The 21,018-nt window shown below is 33.1% G+C and overlaps 3 protein-coding genes across 5 annotated transcripts; 2 read left to right on the forward strand and 1 right to left on the reverse strand.

Annotated features, from left to right (window-relative positions):
* The first annotated feature begins 516 nt into the window (after nucleotides 1-516).
* LOC126741240 (venom allergen 5-like) lies at nucleotides 517-1,744 on the forward strand. The gene is made up of 6 exons (XM_050447616.1): nucleotides 517-666; nucleotides 723-841; nucleotides 889-967; nucleotides 1,032-1,180; nucleotides 1,333-1,436; nucleotides 1,493-1,744. The coding sequence occupies exons 1-6, from the start codon at nucleotides 591-593 to the stop codon at nucleotides 1,554-1,556; spliced, it is 591 nt and encodes a 196-aa protein (XP_050303573.1). The 5' UTR covers nucleotides 517-590; the 3' UTR covers nucleotides 1,557-1,744.
* A 115-nt stretch (nucleotides 1,745-1,859) lies between these two features.
* LOC126741238 (T-complex protein 1 subunit alpha) lies at nucleotides 1,860-16,614 on the reverse strand. Of its 2 annotated transcripts, none has more exons than XM_050447613.1 (9): nucleotides 16,445-16,614; nucleotides 15,785-16,026; nucleotides 15,544-15,725; nucleotides 15,336-15,464; nucleotides 12,834-13,087; nucleotides 12,641-12,775; nucleotides 12,029-12,119; nucleotides 11,639-11,972; nucleotides 1,860-2,320 (listed from the first exon to the last, which is right to left on the reverse strand). In XM_050447613.1, the coding sequence occupies exons 1-9, from the start codon at nucleotides 16,515-16,517 to the stop codon at nucleotides 2,087-2,089; spliced, it is 1,674 nt and encodes a 557-aa protein (XP_050303570.1). In that variant the 5' UTR covers nucleotides 16,518-16,614; the 3' UTR covers nucleotides 1,860-2,086. The 2 variants fall into 2 exon arrangements, with proteins under 2 accessions (XP_050303570.1, XP_050303571.1); XM_050447614.1 differs by lacking the exon at nucleotides 16,445-16,614 and adding an exon at nucleotides 16,189-16,207.
* Nucleotides 16,615-16,674: 60 nt separating this feature from the next.
* Nucleotides 16,675-18,597, forward strand: LOC126741239 (uncharacterized). 2 transcript variants are annotated; one of them, XM_050447615.1, is made up of 7 exons: nucleotides 16,675-16,867; nucleotides 17,183-17,450; nucleotides 17,510-17,835; nucleotides 17,892-18,013; nucleotides 18,065-18,246; nucleotides 18,303-18,422; nucleotides 18,482-18,597. In XM_050447615.1, the coding sequence occupies exons 2-7, from the start codon at nucleotides 17,269-17,271 to the stop codon at nucleotides 18,537-18,539; spliced, it is 990 nt and encodes a 329-aa protein (XP_050303572.1). In that variant the 5' UTR covers nucleotides 16,675-16,867; nucleotides 17,183-17,268; the 3' UTR covers nucleotides 18,540-18,597. The 2 variants fall into 2 exon arrangements, 1 of the variants encoding a protein (XP_050303572.1); XR_007662147.1 differs by lacking the exon at nucleotides 16,675-16,867 and having other exon boundaries at nucleotides 16,907-17,450; nucleotides 18,065-18,242.
* The last annotated feature ends 2,421 nt before the right edge of the window (nucleotides 18,598-21,018 follow it).

Consider the following 21,018-nt stretch of genomic DNA (forward strand, 5'->3'; position numbering starts at 1 on the left):
TCGAAATTATTTGAGATTCCTTAGCAGGTTTCCAATCAAAAATGTGTCCTCTCAGTTTAGAACATTTTAAGTGCTAACTATTTTTATACCTAAGAAACTTTCGGAATTAGAGGCATTTTTGTAAACGCACAAATTTTAATTTTTTATTAGGATTAGGATTATCTACATATATTAATAATGACTAAAGTTTTTTAATTTAAATTTAAACACCCTGTAGCAAAAGAACGAAGCTACTGCGAACATATTCATTTGAACTTTTGTTTATAAAATAACCCCGACGAATCACACATTAGCATATCATTTAGTAACTCTATACAGGTTGTCACATACACATTTTTCACCATATCTCCGTAACCATTAGATTTTCTTTAAAAAATCTTGCGATCTGTTTAAAAGAAAGTTACCACAAAACCGTAATATTTAGCACGTTTGGTAATTAAGAGACTTTTGCACGATTTAACACAAATGTTCATAAAACCGAATTTTCGCCTAATCAGCCTCACAAATGGCATTTTCGTGACTAATTCCTCTAATGCTTTTTTTTATATTTGACTTATGTTTAAGTGTACTCTCGATTTATTTAGCCCAAAATGAAATTCATCATCGGGTCTCTCCTTATATTCTCCCAGCTCCTATATTTCTGCAACGGAAAATGCAACGTGATCGGTTTGTATTGCCAATATATCAACTAATTAATAACTTTCAAACAACTTAAATTGCAGCTTCTGGAGTAAGCAAAGAGACCCAACGACATATAGTGACATTACATAACAATTATAGGCGTCAGCTTGCAAACGGCAAGGTCAAAGGTCAACCCAGAGCAATTAATCTAAAACGAATCGTAAGTAATTGAAATTAAATAATTTTTTTTTAAAGAACCCTTTGTAGTCCTGGGATGAATCGCTTGCCAAGGAGGCTCAGATTATAGCGGAGACCTGTAAATGGGGCCACGTGGACGTAAAGGACAGTAAGATAGTTTCATATATGTTTTTTAAATTGAAATTAATATATAAATATATTTTTTTTTAAAGAGAGATTTGATGTGGGGCAAAATCTCGGTTTTGTGGTCAGTAATATACAAGAAGCTAACTGGACCCAGGTGATTTCCTCATGGTGGAACGAACATAAGGGTTATAAGTTTCCAAGGGAATTTACTATAAAAAATGGACATTATAGACAAGTAAGCACTACATACAAATTATTTTTTAGTTTGTAGTGATTTGTTATCGGGAAAGTCCAATAGAACGCATTAAGTGTTTCCCGATAATCAATTACAGCGTACAACTGACTGAACTGAAATTCAATACATATTAATTTGTTGTTTTTATTAAGATGGCTTGGGCAAAAACCCACTTAATCGGATGCGGATTTGTCGCATTCAAGGAAGACGAAGGCGATTTTTCTACGAAATATTTCGTTTGTAATTATGGACCTGGGTAGGTAATACTTTATTAATATATTTAAAAAGTTAAATATCTATTTTATTTTTTAGTGGTAACGTTATTGGGCAACCACCTTACAAGAATGGTCATTCTGGATGCCAGAAATTGTGTTAAATGTGTGTAATCAGAAGTATTAAAGAATTTGTATTAATTTTTAGTAGAAAGGATGTCAGGTTGAGTTTGGGTTGGACATTTCCTTAAAGTCAAAATATTTTTTTAAAGTTTAAGCCTTTTCATAGAATAGATTTTCATGAGTCAATGGATTTTTTCAACTGCCTGGAAGAAATAAATAATTACCCCAACGTAGTTTCTTACTCTTTTGCGCAACTCCCTGTATAAGCTGTTGAATTTAAGGCAAAAAGTCACTATTTTTGACCTCCTTGATAAGACATTATTAGGTAACAAAAGCACCCAACATGAAGAAAAACATCATTTATTTATAAAATACTAGCGGTGTGCTTTAAAACTAAATGTTAATGAAAAAACTCTGGCTCATTCGTATCCCTTTTTTTCAGATAATGTGAAGAAGAAACGTTATAATTACCGTTAAAAAAGCTGAAATGCCAAAATGATTAATGGACCGATAACTAACGCGAATAATAAGTAAAAAATTAAACTAAGCAAAAGTGATGAATCATTTACGTCTAATCGTACAGTTCTCCGCTCTGCATCGCTTGTTGGTAACTTTTGCCCGATTTTTCAACGGGGTCCAGCTTGATCATGTCGTCTATTCTCAGGATTGTGATGGCCGCCTCCGTGGCGAATTTAAGCGATTTTATTTTCGAGATTGTCGGTTCCAATACTCCGGCTTTTTTGTTGTCTTTTACCACGCCCTCCAGGAGATCCAGACCGACGTATTTTAGGTTGGCGTGTTCTACCTGGAAAAATAGGAAATTTTTGGAAATAAATACTCGAGGACGGTTACATCACACTTATACAGGATGGTCCAGTTTAATTGTCATTAATTTTTTAACGTGATAGATAATTTAAAATGAAATACTTTCATTATAAAATTTTTTCAGAAATGTTTAATAACAAAGATACAGGATGTTAAAGTTAAGAATAATTATTTGTTTATTTATCATAACTTTTAAACTACTAGCTCAATTTTAATTAAATTTCGCATGCAGGTAGTGAAGTGTCAATTGAAAAAAAGTTGATTAAGGTGGTTTTTACAGTATTGCATGATGAATAATTACGATACAGATTTTGACCAATTTTAGTTACTACTATTTTAAAGGTTTTTACTATGATTTCTGATGTGATATTTAAATGTTTTATAAATTCTGATACTTTCATTTTATTGACCAATTTATTTTTTATGTGTTCCCCATTTGTTTCTTTTATTATCTACTTGTTTACTCTATATTTAAGTCGGCTTTGTCCACAAAATTTTTGCAAAAACGATTGCAAATAATTCAAAATAATTGCGGTAGATTTATTTACAACTTGAAAAAATTCGATCATATTTCTCACAAAATTAATCAGCTTCAGTGGCTTAATGTTTCTTTTTCGTATCAGTACTTTTTGATGATATTTGCATTTAAACTACATAAAACATCTGTTCCGCAGTATTTAAGATCCAAATTATTGTTTCGACAAGCTGTTTATACAGGGTGTCCCGTAATTAATTGGACATAGGTTAATGTAGGATACCTGACAAGAAAATAGACCGTTTGAGCTCAATATCGCTTAGTAAAATGTTATTGGTTTTCGTTCTACAGGGTGTTAAAACAAATTTTTTACCAAACATTTATTGAAATATTTTGGAATCCACTGGACAGATTAACCTAAAATTTGGCCTACTCTTATTATTTGGGATGAGAAACACGAATATGATCTATTTTGCCATTGCCACTAAATGGCGCCACATACAACAACACTGAGTGGTTAAAAAGGTCATAACTTTTTTGACCTCCCTGTACGTACCTTTGCGAGTGAAAATAATAAAACAGCATTTAATTCGAGTCAAAAAATGTATACTTCTTTGATCTCCAAAAAGTAGACCGTTTTCGAAATAAACACATTTTTTTATTAGGTTGCGTATGAACACTTAATATAAAATTTAATTAACAACGATAAAATTAGAAAAGGCTGCTGATTATAATAATTGTTCAGAATGTTCACCATCCACTAGGACACATTGTCTAATTCTTTTATTTAAATTTTGCCTGACTCCAAACAATGATTCTTCTTGGGCCCTGATGGTATTGACTCCTTCCACAATCTTCTGCCACAATTCCTGACGGTTATTTATTTTATTTTTATACACAAGTGATTTCAAGTAGCCCCAGAAATAAAAATCTAAGGGATTAAGATCGGGACTACGCGCAGGCCACGGATATTCACTACCTCTACCAATCCATTTATGAGGATAAATTTAGTCCAAGTAATTTCTGACTTGCAGTGAATAATGTGCAGGTGCACCATCGTGCATATACCAACTGTCACCTCTTAAATTTAGGGGCACATCTTCTAGAAGAATGGGTAGATCATTCCTCAAGAAATTTAGATAACGTTCTCCATTAAGGTTAGCTGGCAATTCACACGGTCCCACAATACAATCCCCAAAGATACCACACCAAATATTTATTTTAAAAACTCATGTTGAAAATGGTGTTCTTGGAAAGCATGAAGATTTTCCATCGAATAGATATGATTGTTACGCGAATTAAAAACACCTCTCCTTGTGAACGTGGCTTCATCCGTAAATAAAATTTCATTACAAAAAAATGAATCATTGAATTGGCGCTTTCTTAAAAATTGACTGAATTGGAGTCTTGCAGGAAAGTCTTGAGGAAGAAGATTTTGAACTGGAGTGAAATGATACGGATACAGTTTTTCTTGTCGTATAATTTTGGACACCGAAGATTTCCCTACAGCAGTGGCTGCCTCAATACGTCTTGTGCTGATTTCAGGATTTTCGATAACACGAACCAAAATTTCATCTTCTATATCTGCTCCAATTATCCTTGGTTTTCCCGCATTTACGTTTTTTGAACGAAATGAGCCCGTTTCGCCTAATCTATCGTACAACGCTTTAAATGTTTGATAATTTGGCTGCCTTCTATCCGGATACAGATCTAAATAACACTGCGCTGCTCTTCGACTACGAAAATTTTCTTGAGCATATACACATACCATATCCCGCATCTGAGCATTAGAAAAATCATTGTGTCGCGGCATTTTTAAGCGAAAATAACACAACAAGAACACGAGCTTTAGCCAAATTAAAGACTTATCTTAATACTTCACCTTGACAGGTCGTAGTTATGATGTGTTCATCCTAGACAAAGCCTACTTTGTAAAACTCCGATAATAATTTGTTCATATGCAACCTAATACAAAAATCCTTTATTTCGAAAACGGTCTACTTTTGGAGATCAAAGAAGTATACCTCTTTTGACTAGAATTCAATGCTGTTTTATTATTTTCACTCGCAAATGTACGTACAGGTAGGTCAAAAAAGTTATGACCATTTTAATCACTCAATGTTGTTGTATGTGGCGCCATCTAGTGGTAATGGAAAAATAGATATCATATTCTCAGCAAAACGTTGTTGAGATATAGCCTGTTAATATGCTATTAGATTATATCGTATTTATTAATTATTAATTTGAAAAATTAAAAAAATTGTTAAATAAAATTTATTAATTAATCTAGTTAATTTAAGAAATTTGAATATAGTATTGTTTAATCTATAATTTGTTATATTATATGAAATTTTAGGGTTAATGTTGAGTAGCTGGCCTTAAAGTCAGATAGACTTTCAGAAATGTACTTTTCCTCTTGATATTGTATTTTTCTTAATAAGACATTCTACAGTTCAATTTTATTATTATTTTGAGTAGTTTTATAAGAAACTAAGAATTTACTTTTGGTGGAATCGTATAGGTGAATAAAACTGGATAGGGAAATTAAATCCTATAATGACATTGAAATATTTTATAAATTCCATCTCCTTTTTTTTTCTAATCTCTAGAATAGTGCTCCGAGTTTTATTCGAATATTCGACTATTCGAATATTCAACTATTCAAATAATTCGACTATTTGAATTATTCGATTAATTCGACTATTCGAATCATTCAACTAAACAGGATATTTAACACTTAAGGTAAGCGCAAAGAAATATTAGAACATATAAAAAAATTCGGAGAGTGACAATCTGGTAATATCTCAAAGCCACTTAATTGTTTTGCCCGCATTTCTTTTACGCGTAACTAGTGGGAAGTTACGCGTCCCACTTAGAGAACAGTAGGCCATAAAATGCATAAAAGCAACGTGTTGGTTGCTTTAGTTTGTTCGAGTTAAGGGAAAGGCTCTTATATATCATAATAGATAGTAATACCTACTATAAACAGGGTACATAATTTATTCCTAGTTTTTCAATGGCCATCATACCTATTGTCACGAAATAAATTTTGTTTGGATTAGAACAGTATTATACGCCTTTCCGTAACAAACAGTTCAGTTTAAAATTAAAATGAGTTCTCGCAGCAAAATTTGGCTATATTTTTCTAAAAACGAAAATCGCGTGCAGTGTAAATTTTGTAACTACAATGTAGCCAGTAAGAGTACAACGAGTAACTTGTGAACCCATTTAAGAAGCAAACATAATTCGCTGATAAGCAGGTAAGTTATTTCATAAACTTTTACTTAATAATAGTATTAGCAACTAGCAAGTAGCAAAATGAATTATTGCGTAAGGGAACATACGGGCTGTACAGCTAAAAAAAAAAGAGTGTAAAAAATACAAATGGTGCAAATCATACACCATAGATATCTTTATTGAAGTTCGAGTTGGTTCCAAATAAATTAATGTTTCAAACATTCAAATTTCAAACACACAGGCTGCTACAAGTTCGAGTGTGACTATTGGGATCTCGGAAACTATAAGAGCTACGAGGGAGGTTAAATTGGGGCAAAGTTGCGTATTTTGATGCTTAATAAAAAATAAAATGCCATTTTGAAAGTTAGAAAATTATGAATACATTCGAAGTTAACCGGTTCAAATTCGATGTTATTTGAAAAGATGTATTGAAATAAATGACACTTTGACATTGACACAGCCACTTTTTTCCTCCCCACAAAACTAGAAAACTCGATATCTTTAAGGGTCTTAGTCTCAACGATCATATAAAGTCTGCCCAACCAATCTGTAGCTAAGCGGTATCGGTGCGGGGAACGTGGTTGTAGACTAGACCCGCCTCATTTCATTCATGAAATGGCCAGTGACGTGCGAAATTTTATAAACCGATTACACAGATTTGAATGTATTAAATATTAAAAAATATGGTTTGGTTTTAATTTTAAAATAGGTATTTGTAAGTAAGATATTAATTTGGAAATTAAGGTCTTCTAAAATATTTTATTTGTAAATATGTAATAAAAAAATGACAGACAAGATTAGGGAAGTTTGAGATAAAAGTAAAGTAAAGAAAACACAAAATTTGTAATACACCTACTTAGTTTATTCACTTAAAATAAGAGTGCCGTACTCGATGCCTGGATATCGCGAGGGAAAGAGCACGGCAGATAATCCCAATTATGCTGTTTAAACATTGAATTTACTACATAATATGTATAATTTAAATTATTATTTAAATAAGTATAATCAATTTGTACCTGTTCAAGATATATTGCTAACCACTCCAGTAACAGTCTCACTCTGCCAGCATTTTTTAAACGTTAGGTCATTGTCTATCCAAGTTTCATCTAAATAGGCAATATTGCGACCTTCGGCTCGGTGTTTTTTTATTTCTCTTAGGTATTTATACCTTAAAGATGTTATTTTTGGAATTTTTTTTTCTTCTGGCAATTTTTGCAACAGCTTTTTGCTAGTAGGCACAACTTTAAACCCATATAGTTTCAAGTCTTTCAAGTTTGCGCTTTACTGGTAGATTAACGAAGTTATTAGTAGCTTCTTCATTGCAAACCCTAAGAATTTGTACAAGAAGTATATAATCCTGATATTCGATTTTTTTTAGTCGTCGTTCCAATTCATATTACTTATATTTATAGACATTTTATATTCAAAATAACCAACATTAACTTTAAATCTTTTTTGGTTGTAAAGCAATCGAGCTTGGTTTTATTTCATTGAATATGATTTTTATTTATTACAACATTAAGTACATAATTTTTGAAATTTAGTGTCGCATAAATTATGATTTTATTTTAATGTTTTTTTTTTCATAACTGTGCTTAGGCTTTATAATTCTCTTATTATCATTTTACTTACCTATAAACATTCGCAATCACTTCCCTTACCTGGCTATGAATAAAGTTATTCATTTTAACGTAAATAACACAAAAACTGTTAAAAATTATGAACTTTAACAACAAAGAAACAAATAACACAAAACAACAACAAAACAGCAACAACAATAATAGCAAATAAACTAAACTATGCTACACTACTCAAAAGTCATAGGTCAGAAACTAAGTAGGTACCTAAAAATACAGCAATAAAAACAGTTTAATAGCTCAAAAGTATTAACATACGCCGCCGCCACTGAATCTGCAAGAAATCGATATTATTCGGAAAATTACACAAAACCTGGTAGGATGCGATCCAATAAGATAGAGAAAGACAGAGAGCTGCATAAAAATAATAAATTAATGGCCGCGATGTCATCAACCAATCACCTGTCCCCAAACAGCGAGATGCTTCCGCGAAAGCACGACGTTGCCGGCTTTGTAAGTTTTATTAGGAATTTCGGATAAATGTTAGTCAATATTGGATTTTATAATATGCAAAACATTAGCAAATAGAACTAAAAAATATGGTTTAAACTGCATTACATTATTTATTATCTTTTTTTATGATTAAATAGCTTAATTTTACCATTATATTTACTTTTCATTCAATACTATTTCATTTTTGCAATAAGACGTGACAACGCTTCAAAATTTCGCCCGCATTCTTTTCGTAGACACAGATCCGATGGTCAAACTGTACAGGCTCTTATAAATTCGAATGTGGTATCTCGGAAACTATAAGAGCTACGAGGTTTTTACTTTTTACAATCCAGTAGAAAAGAGTTTACATTACCTATTTATTACATAAAATTTTCAATTTGTGACATTTTACGACTAATTAAATTATCAGCTTTTTCGATACAAAAACCAATAAATGATTGTTATTTTTATTTCTTTCATCCTTCTGCCTGCCTAGATTCCTAAAGGTCTTCAGTTAGGACAGTCTGTTAATAATTTATTAACTTTTATTTCTTGCTCAGTGCTTTCGTTTGAAGGTAACGTTATTCAGCCGTCCAGATTTACAGATCGTACATATTTGTAATGTTAAACTCATTATTTTCAGCACTTCTCAAGATACAGAATCTGAATATTTGGAAGTTTCAACAAATTCGAGGAACATTTCGACAAGGGATGAAGGTGGATCCGAAAACGAATCAGAAATCTCCAGCGTAAGCCACACCAGTAATTCCACAGTTGCTACTGCCACTAATCAGGTACAAAGTAAACTACAGAAAACACAACCCAAAATTGATAGCGTTTTTTCTACCGTACAAGTAACCAAGCAAAAACAAGAGATTATTACTCAGATAATTACAAAAATGATTTGCATTGACACCCTACCTGTTTCGCTTGTAGAAAATAAAGGTTTTAAAAAATTATTATCATATATTGCTCCCTCGTATAAAATTCCAGTAGCAAAGTCAATAATGCTAAGAATTGATGCTTTATATGAGCTTGAAAAACAAAAAATCTTAGAAGAATTAAGAGATCTAAAATGCATAGGCCTAACAACAGACTGCTGGAGTTCAAGAGCAAATGAATCCTATATCACTGTGACTTGCCATTTTATCAACAATACTTGGCAACACGTTACGCGAAATTTAACAACAGAAAGTATGGAAGAAAGACATACAGCCATAAATTTAAAAAACAAGTTACTAGATATAATAAATGAATGGGAAATCGTGGACAAATCGATAATGCCTCTAATATTGTTTTGGCAACTAGGGATTTACCGTTTGATTCAGTTTGTTGGTATGCCCATTCATTGCAGTTAGTCTTAAACAAAATATTGGATCAAGATTCTATTAAGCCAACAATAATCAAATGTAGCAGTGTAGTTTCTCATTTCAAACATTCTAATATAGCAACAAAAGCATTAACAAACAAACAAATTCAAATAGGTTTAGAGAAACATAAACTAATTCAGTCTGTAAAAACTCGTTGGAATTCTACATATTATATGTTAAAATGGTTAATAGAGCAATGTGAAGCTGTAATAGGTGTTTTATCTGACAGAACAGTAACTTCAAAAACACATGCTGGACAATGAATGCTTAACGAAGAAGAATGGACAGTAATAGAAAGCATTATAATAATCTTAGCACCTTTTGAAATTGTTACCTATTTGTTTTCATCGGATACGCAACCAACTATTTCAATGATAATGCCTATAATAAAGTCTTTAATGAGAAATTTTATTTTGAAAACTACTCCTGAAGAACCTATTTTCTTAAAAGATATTAAACTTTCATTACAAAAAGAGTTTGAATCTAGATTTAAAGATTTTTTTTGTATCTCAGTTACTGGTGCCATCAATATCAATATTTTTGACATGAGCACATTTTTGGACCCGCGGTTCAAAAATAAAGAACGGTTTATTGGTTGTTTGATTAAGGTACAAAGATCTTTTCAAAATCTAATAGAAACCGATAGCGATTTTTCAGCCGTAGAACATGATCAAAATTGTGCCAAAGAAACCGCCTTGGACCTCTTATTTCCAAATGAACAGCATACAATATTTAATGAACTTGATATGTATGTTTCCGAATGCGTTATTTCCAAAAATATGTGTCCCTTGCAGTGGTGGGAAAATAATGAATCCAAATCTTATAAAATATGTAAAACGTTATCTTTGCGTGCCTGCAACATCTGTTCAATCAGAGAGAGCTTTTTCTAATGCTGGTAATATTGTTAATATGCAAAATGCGTAATATGCATAACGAAGCTGCCTAAAATCTGACAATGTTAAAAAGCTTTGTTTTCTTAATGTAAATTTTTAATATTTAAGTTTACATTGTTCATCCTGTAACTTAGTTCTTCATTATTTTCTACTTTATCCATTTTGAACTATTTGTTTGTTATTTTGAAACCTTATTGTACGTTTCTATAAAATGTTATTTTTTTTAGTTTATTTGTTTGTGTTCTTTTATTTAAGAGTTTTTATTTGTGCTCATCTATTTTTAAATGTTTCTTTTATAGATTTATTGGTATTTCTTTAATGTTCCCATTATGTTTCGATAATATAATATTAAAAACGACTTTTTCGGTGTTTAAATTTTAAATAAATAGCTGTTCAAATATTTGATTACCAACCTAATTGATTAATTTTATTGGAATATTCAAATAATCGAATATTTGAAGTATTCGAACAAATCAAAAAACGACTAATTGAATACAAAAATTTCAGATATTCCAAGCCCTACTCTAGAAGGTTAAGAGTTTAAAAATGATGAATGTCTATGAAGAATGGTCTATTCTATTACTATATAAATAAAGATATATTGAATTGAATTGAAATGAAAAGGATTTTGTACCAACTATTACAGGCATTCCTGTGGGATTAAATTTTAAACATATCATCTTATTAAGAACCAAAAAAAATACAACCATGAAAGAACAAAAATAAAAAAGTTTTTTAAAAAATTAATTGAATAGGGATAAAATCCAATGGTCTCCGGTTAGACGAGGTAAGTCTTTTCTGTTAATTAACGTTTTGTTCCTTAATATTTAATTATGATAATTTTATTTAGGTCTGATGATACCCTAATGCGGCGAAACACGTAACGCAACTTTAAATAGACGCTTGATTTGTGAGACTTTGACTATACTTTCTCTTCCTTTGGTCATATTACAAAGTTTCTAACTAGCATATCTCAAAAACCACTTTAGACCTCCGAAATCAATTTGTCATGGCGAGAATCTAGAATTGTATCTATTGTAAAATTTAGGCTCTGTTATAATTAAATCTTTGGAGGGCATTATGGGTGTCCAGTGAAGGCAAAAAAACTGGATAAGTATGTGTAAATATTGGTTGGACCTTAAAGGCACTTCAAGAAGAAGAATTAAGAATATGATCCAGGAATATAAAAAAAGTGGCAAATCATTTAATTCAACTTCCCAAAAGAACAAAAGAGCACTTTTTAAAATTTACCTTCGTTTGACTAGAATTATGGAACGCCCGTAATTTAGCCACTAAATCGGTCGCGTCTTTGGCAGCATTCACGGCCAAAGTTTTCGGGATAACCAATAAACTCCTGGCGAATTCCGCGATCGCCAACTGTTCCCTGCTGCTCAAAGTTGTCGCGAAGTTTTCCAAATAAATGGACAACGCTGCCTCGACCGCTCCCCCTCCTACTACCACACTTTTCGATTCCAACACCCTTTTCACTACGCACAAGGCGTCGTGGACGGATCTCTCCATTTCGTCGCAGTAAAAGTCGTTAGGACCACGCAGGATTATTGAGGCTGCCGTACGCTGTTTCGGACTAAAAAAAATTATATTAATTATATGTAAATTTAAGAACATAAGAAGCAAAGTTACTTCTTAATAATGATGAGTTCGTCATCGGAGATTCTTTCTTGTACGACCTCGCCGGCTTCTCCTACCATGCTGGGTTCAAACGATTCCTCACCTAATTAAAAAAAGTGAATATTGATTGATTATTACTGGACCTCACCAAGAACTCACTTATATACCTTAGCAAAAAAATTTACAATCATGTTCCTCTATGTATCAGAGAAATTTTAGAAATTCAAAAAGAAATTAAAATCTTTTTTATTATCCAGAGCATATTATAGCCTTGACGATTTTTTTAATGATACCTTTTGACCTGTGCTCTGACATCATTTTAGTGTTTTAGTTTGTTTCCTATTAAATATTTTAATTTACTTCCTCTAAATTCTGTTTTATTGACAGCTTTACTTATTTTTAATCAAATTTATCAAAAAATGCTTTTTTTATTTTTTCAATCTGTTTTGTTATAATTAATTATGTGTGTAAATTTGATAGTAAAATGTTTTAGATATTATGTTTGTTTGAAATTTAAAGTGAATTTGGAATTTTTTTGGTTTTTAGGATGCTTGTACACAAGATTTTGTTGTCTTATGTAATATAGCACATTTTCTTTCTTTCTTTCTTTCAAGCAAGTCTTACCATCCATATTTGATAGAGAGGTCACGAATGTTGCCCCTGTGGCTTTCGCGATACGTTTTAAGTCGACTTTCTTAACTCTCCTGACTCCCATGGCGCCTGCTTCAACAAAGTATTTAAGGCAAAGATCGTCGATACCTAAAAGCACAAAAAGAACTTGGTTTTCCTGGTTTCTTTCTGTGAAAATGTCACCCACCTCCTGAACATAAAATAACATTTACGCCAGTAGCCAATATTTTCTGGATTCTTTCCTTAGTGATATCCAGTTCTCGGGCCCTCACACCCTCCAGTTTCTCTGGATCATTGATAAGTACCTGGACACCCATCTTCATTTTTACCTTTTGCAATGAGAAGTCCAAGCAAGCGATTTTGGCATTTACAATTTTCTTTGGCATCGCTTGACTTGCTACTGTGCAATTCAGGGCATATCCTTGAACCAGAATACTCTCCCTAAAAAGAAAGCAATGTCTCTATAGTGTATTTATGCTTGTTATTGGTAAGGAACTAGAAAAAATACTATGTACAATCACAAATAATATTCAAATTCAAATTCAAATATGCTTTATTGTTTGAACAAATAATTGTTATAAACAAAGCTTCACCTAATCCTAAATAGACAGAGTTACAAGGTTAAAATTATATTTAAAAATACAAGTTACAATGACGGATCAAAGATAAACAGTTAAAATTTACATTTTTTTTTTTTGAATTAATAAAATCAACTATATCTAACTTTTCTTAACTAAATACAGTTCAACATCTAGGGTTAAAAAAAGAAAAACATATAAAACAAACAGGTTAGGAAAAGAGCTAGGTCTCCCTTAATTAATTAAAATCTGATTGTCGTTGAAATATTCAGCCACAGAGTAATAAGCTTGACCACTCAGAAATCTCCTCAAGAGAAACTTAAATTTGATGAGAGATTTTGCCCCTCTAATGTCCTCTGATAGGAGGTTAAAGATTTTTATACCTTCATAAAAAATTGATCTCTTTACCAAGGCAGATGTTGGAATGGGAAGCCGGAAATTATTCCGCTGGCGGGTGACATATCGTGGATTCTGTAGGACAAACCTGTATTTATGGGAGAAAATAAGGCATGCCACCTCCTGTATGTATAGGCAGTAGATTGTAAGAATGCCCTCCCTGATAAAATATGGTCGGCATGATTCCCTAGGTGATATCCCGCATATATAACGCACAGCACGTTTCTGTAGAACAAACAACATCTGTAGAAGATAGTTGCTTGCACTACCCCAAAAGCAGACACCATACCTGAGATGGGACTCAATCAGGGAAAAGTACACGGCTCTCCCAATCCCCATGCCAAGCTCCCAACAGGTCACCCTAACAGCAAAACAACCAGAAACCCTATTGCTGAGACTCCGTATATGGTCCTCAAACTTAAGTTCCTTGTCAATCACCAGACCCAAAAACTTATTGTTAGAATAAGGTGGGACAGGGCAGTTAGCAATAAGAATATTATCAAGACTACGATTATTTGTAAAACAAATTAGTTTGGTCTTCTCTGGATTTAATGATAGTAAATTTGCCCTGAACCACTCATATATAAGTTGAAGATCAGCCAACATGGCTATTCTCAAAGAGTCGGTATCATACCCATGCCAGAGAACGGTGGTGTCGTCAGCAAAGAGCGTGAATTTTCCCTGGATATTAAGTCGGACGAGGTCATTAATATATAGGAGAAAAAGTATTGGTCCCAGTACCGACCCTCGAGGTACTCCCCAGGCAACAGATTGATATTCAGTATACTCCTACCCCACACACTCTCTGACGACGACCCTTTAGATATGAACAAAACCAACTCGCCGCCAAGCCCCTAAAACCATAGTGGAAGAGCTTGCGCAGCAGAACCTCGTGACTGACGCAACGCAGTCGAAGGCTTTCGACAAGTCACAAAACACAGCAGCGGAAACTCCACCACCGTTAATCTGACAGTAGACATCACTCATAAAGTTAAACATTGCGTCATTTGTGTTTTTATTTTCTTGAAAGCCAAACTGAGAACCACTCTTAACACACAAGGTACCTTGTGTGTTTATTTTTGTAGTGTCACATATATTTTTGTATTTTGTTGATTTTATGTAATACAATCTTCAGTAGCACTCAGGAACAAAGACAGGGAGAATACCGTACTTTGAAACACACAATTTAACATAAAATTCAACACTCCAGATTTACTTTAACTTATATAAAAAACGCTTTAAAAGCGAATCGACGTGATGAAATCTCATTGATAAATTGAATAAAGTCTCACTGAATAAAGTAATTTATTTAACAAATTCCAGTTTGGTTTTAGATCCTCAAGTACAGTGACTCTATAAACACCCTAGTAAAAATTATAAATCAAAGCTTTGAAAAAAGGGAATGCACAGTTGTTCTATTTTGTGATTTAACAAAAGCGTTTGACTACCTCTTACCCAGGTTATTTATATACAAACTGAACATGTATGGGTTTTATTAAGAAGTAAAAATATGACTCTTATCTTGGTGAGAGGAATCTATATGTATATAGAAAAAAACAAGTCAGATGTAATTTACATAGATTTGGTGGTGCCTTAGGGCTCTCTAGTGAATACATTTAAAATAGTAGCTAAGAAAGTTGTGCTTTCCTAATATATCTAAGCTTAACTCAGCAAAATATATGTTATATCAAAAAATAAATTCTGATTTGACTTACCTTGCACTTTTTCCATGCGCCTTCAAAATATTGACTGCCTTAATGGGATACAAAGGATTTCCTTTAGGGTCATTAATTTTCACCGCATAAGCAGCATCAACAGTCATTGCTGAGAATAAGTCGGCATCACTAAACATAAACTATTAAGGAAGAATCTTATCAAATTAAACCTTATTAAAACTATCATGAGTTGACATTAAAAGGATACGCTCCGATAATTTTAGAACTCATAGAAGTTTTGGCCACATTAATAATACTTTCTTTGCCAAGCTCCTCCACCGGAATAGTTAAATGATCTTGGATGTATCTGCAAGCTTCCTTGCAGGCCAACCTGTACCCACTAATAATTGATGTCGGATGGATTTTTTGTTTCACCAATTCATCGGCATTCTGTAAGATAATAAAAAGCAGTATTACATGTATGAAAACACTTAAATCATGCTTGGTACCTTCAATAACTCTGCAGCAATAATAACTACAGAAGTGGTACCATCTCCGACCTCTTCATCTTGCAGTTGAGCCAGCTCAACCAACACTCTAGCAGCAGGATGTTCTACTTCTAGGAGTTTTAAGATGGTGGCCCCATCATTGGTAACAGTGACATCACCGATATCATCTACCAACATTTTGTCTAAGCCCACTGGGCCCAGGGAACTTTTTACAATGTTGGCTATTGAGGCTGCCGCCATTACTAGAATAGCACATATGAATATATAGCAATGAGGACTACAGAAAAGAATATGTGACCTCTATTACAAACTTCATATAAAATGATATGAAGACATAAAGCAAAAAACATACAAGACTGCTATATTTAGAATCATTTTAAACGAAATCAACGATTTAGCCCTACCTACACCCACACTTCACTTTTGAAGCTCCCAGCATGAGGCAACCAACTGCTAGAATATTCCATTATATTTAAACTTCATATGGGTAAAATCGACTGTAGTTGAATAAAAATAAGTGTAAAACCCATAAAACAACTCCCAAACCTATTTAGTAAGCATAATTAAGATAAAATACCCATTTTTTACAAATTTTACCGCATGACGAACATTTTTTAGGTTATGTTTACCAAATCGAGTCATACGAATGAAATTACTTACCGTTTTGGGTGCGTACCGGGGCGCCGGACGTTCTTTGGCCCGCTACGGACAAAGGGCTCGCAACAATCGACATTTTTTAAGTTTTTTTAATGGTTTTTCTAGTAGAAAATGGAAAATACAACTTAAAACAAACCTCTCTGAAAAATGTGACAGATGACAGTTGCAAGGGGTTCGACTGACACTTCACACTGTTGACATGAGTGACAGCTGTCAAGCGGCGCGGGAAGTGCAACTAATTTTAATTTGTATTAAATTTTTGTTTGTTTAATTACTACTATCAATTTTTTGTTTAATTACCACTATCAATTATCAAACATCAAGTCACAATACCTTGCTTTAACATCCTGGGTGCTCTAAATTTCTTTAAGCTTGGTCTCCAACAGTCTTCAACTGTCACAGTATTATTATGTCATATTGTTAAAGGTAGGGCAATTATTGAGAAGGCATGTAAATTTTTAAATAAATTATTTCTCCTGTTTTTGTCACGTTGTAATGAATTGTAAATTAAAAGGCAAAAACAGTATGCCAGTGGGAATGTATGCACTAATATATATATACCGCTAAAACGTATCTTTAGGATAAAAATTCAAACTTAACCTTAAAGCGTTTGCCTCCACTGAAAAAATCAGCTGATTTAAAAAAAAACTAACCTAACACTAAACATAACCTACAAAACAAAAATATTTTTTTTGTATTGTTTGTCCGGTTTATAAGCATAAAGTCTTTTTTTTGTATTAGTTTAAAGGGTTTATAAGTATATGGTCGGGTGTCCCTTGCCTTAATGGGGTTTAATGTGGAAAAGTGAATAAATTTGTATACCGACGATGGCAAGTGATAGTAGCAGTGAAGAAGACTCAGTTCCCTGTCACTGGGGCGAAATCCCAGAGAACCCACGGGAAACCGATCATCAGTTCCCCGATATTTCACAGGATATCAAGAGGAGCATGCAGAAAACTTGTCTCGATTCATACCAAGAGACTGAAGAGTTCGTTTTGGATGAAATCAGGTAAGTTAGGAACACTTCTTAGAATTCAATTATTATAATTTATAATACCAAAATATTAGGTTACCTCCTTTGGACCCTCTGGTCTTACATGCCATAAAGCTCCACAAATGGATGAATAATATGTTAGACACCATACGGTTAGCAGAAGTTGCTAAAGAAACCAATGTGATGACTGAAGATGTGAAAATTCCTATTCCAGAAATGCCTGAGGTCAAATTGAGACATAAAACGAATAAGTTTAATTATATGCCTGCCAGATCAAGCAGGGGGCCAAATCCGGAGGATGTGGAGCTTATAGGCCTGCTACCAGACTTTTCAGATCAAGTGATAAAGATTATTTTAAGAAAGAGTGTGGCAATTTTGTTTGCACAAATAGGCTTTGAAGGTATTTTCAAATTTTTTTAATTAAATTAATTTTTATGTAATGATTTTCACCTTTAGAGTCTTCCCAAAGTGTTTTAGACACAATGGTAGATGTACTTGAAGAGTTTTTTCTTAAAATATGCAATAGAATTGCTTCTGCTGTGCGAGAGGAAGACGAGCTGAACACAGGGGGATTCCCAGTAAGTTACTCAAGGTTTTTATGTAATAAAAATTAGTTAATAGGCTTTTAGAATGTTGCTGAAAGGGCATTGGTGGAATTGGGCTTTGGTGGAGCCAGGAATCTACATAATTATTACCAAAGTAGAGTGGTAAAGTATGTTCAGGTGTTGCAAAAACGATGCAGGGACTTGGAAAGGTATTATTTGTCCTTGATTGTCCCTAAAAGTGATTCTCCCTCTGGGGAAATCGGCAAGTAAGTCAAGCCCTCAATGGGGACAAACAAATGATAATAAAAATTGTTGTTTTCAGGTGCTTTTTGTTGAATATAAAAAAAGAAACTGAAGATGATGCAGAGGAAACTTGTACCGAGGGAGATCTTATTACAAGCAGCTACAAATTGTTGATTAACTTAGAGTCTGCAATGGACACGTAAGTGATTGATTGAAGACTTTTAAGGGTTGTTTTGATTTTTTTTTTAATTTTTATAGGATGGATGATTTGTCTGAAGGGGGAGGAGAGCAACATCAAATGCAGGATTACATGTGACCATTTTTGAGTATTAATTTATTTTTTTTGTATTGAATAAATTTTGTTTTAAATGTGAGGATGTTTTTATTTTAAAAAAAAATATATGTGTTTGAAAAATTCATTGTTATCAATATGCTGATTTTTGCTCCTATATTATCAATTATTTACTTAATAAATACCTAACTGAAAATGTTAAAATTTGTGTGTTAAGTAAAACGCGAATTGAACTGCTGTGAGTTAAAATGTTCATTTGATTTAACTATAAATTTTAATTAATTTTAAATAGGCACAACAAGTCCTGAGATTATGGGAGTTAGTGAGTGAAAAGTTCTCCCAAAGTTGGACTCTCAAGAGCCCCGATCTTCAACATTTTAACATGTTTTTCACATTTTAGACCCTCTGAGTTTAATGAGAGGATCTTGAGGATCGTTCTTCTTTTAATGTTTAAGGAGTTTTGAGGTAAATTTTCGGTTGTTTGAAAAAAAATGAGTATCCAGAATCCTGAACTTCGAGGGACGACTGTGATAATACGCAGTCCTTAAATTTTCTGAATTTTTTTGTTCCGGACCTTATCAATCGAATGAAACCATCCTTAAGGTCGTACCTTTGATTGTTCTCGAGATATTGCAAAAAAATAGTATCGTTCGTTAGGTGTGAATTAAGACACTCGATGCACAAAAATAGTGAAATAATTTGTGAACAAACACGACCACTTAAGACTACTAGGAATATTAATTTAGACGAAAAAAAATTGCAAATTTTCAAGTAGTCAAAGTCAAAATATACTTTATTTGCTAAGTTTACAAACTTGTGCTAAAAGCTTCCTAATCCTAGAATTTATAATACAGGTATTTATTTGGTTATACAGGACAAAAACAGAATACAGAATCGATTTTGATTGTACATAGAAGCATATTTTATATAAACAAAGAAAAAACCAAAAAAGACGAAAAGAAAAGGCGAGAACCAACATAAAACAAGAATAATAAAATAAATCTGATCAACAATCAATATTAAAATGAATCGTTAAAATACTCTTCAATGCTGTAGTAAGCTTTTGGTAAGATTAATTTCTTTAGTTCTTTCCTAAACTTTTTAAGGCCTGTAACAGTCCTAATCGAAAAAGGAACATGATTAAATATTTTACGACTAATAAATATAAGAGAGTTTCTCGTAAGTGAGGAGGTGAGGATTGGAAGAGATAAGTTGCCCACTTGACGAGTATTATGACTGGTGCAGGATGGTGGACTTACGGACTTATGTATGAGTGTTGCAGTTTCCAATATAAAGAGTGAGAAAACTGTAAATAAACTGAACGAGCAAACAACCCCCCCAACTCATGCCTGACAACCCTGACTGCAAAACAACCAGAAGAAAGTTTAGCAGCGAGGCCCAAAACGTGGTTGTCAAAACTTAAACTCTCATCAATGAAGAGGCCGAGAAATCGACAATAATCCCCACCATGTAGTGGGCTCTGCTCATCAAACAAAAAACCCTCTACATTACGCTTAAAGCCCAGAACAAAAGTCTTATCAACATTGAATACAAGCTGATTGCAGATGCACCACTCTTTAATTTTGTGAAGGTCCTCTACTATGAGAGATCTGACTACTTTTTGATCTTTGTTATGCCACAGAATTGTAGTATCATCGGCAAACTGAACCACTAGTCCAGCAGTGATAGAGAGCTTAAGTCATTAACGTATAATAAAAATAAAATAGGACCCAACACTGACCCTTGAGGTACACCACATTTAAGATGTGCTATCCCTGACGAAAATCCAGATTCAACCACCCTTTAGGTGCGGCCAGACAGGTATTACTTCAACCACCCCAAAGCCACTCCCCTAAATCCATAAAAATCAAGCTTTGACAGCAGTATTCCATGATCCACACAATCGAAGGCCTTGGACAGATCACAGAACACCGCTGCTGCAGCCTCCTTGGAGTTCATAGATAGATACAGATTAGATGAAGAAAGGTGGATTCAAATGGTGCAAGAAAAACTACATGGAAAAAATAATGGTGTACAATCCTTCCAAGAATTGGCTGAGATTATTGTTAACTCTAAAAACCAATGTTCTAAGAAATATACACTAAAGATTAGATCTGCTAATGATTGGATTACTCCGGAGTTTATAAGAAAATTAAAAATACGGGATGAACTATATATTCGCTGGAAGAGAATCCCAAATGAGTTTACAGAAAGAGAATTTAAGAGCATGAAAAATACAGTAAATAATATGCGAAAGAATTTGCAACAGAAGTATGCTGAGATGAGATTTAAGGCAGTGAGTGGAGATTCTAAGAAGACATGGAGAGTGATTAATGAACTTTATAAGAAAAAGAAAAACAACAATACTAAAATAAAGCAAATTGAGATAGATGGACAAAAAATTACAAACGAAAAACAAATTGTAGAGGAGTTTAATCACCATTTTACATCTATAGGAAAAAAACTTGCCCTTAAAATGGAAAAAACTCAAACTACAACATTA

This window comes from Anthonomus grandis, chromosome 10, assembly GCF_022605725.1.
Source record: "Anthonomus grandis grandis chromosome 10, icAntGran1.3, whole genome shotgun sequence".
NCBI classification, from domain to species: Eukaryota; Metazoa; Arthropoda; class Insecta; order Coleoptera; family Curculionidae; genus Anthonomus; species Anthonomus grandis.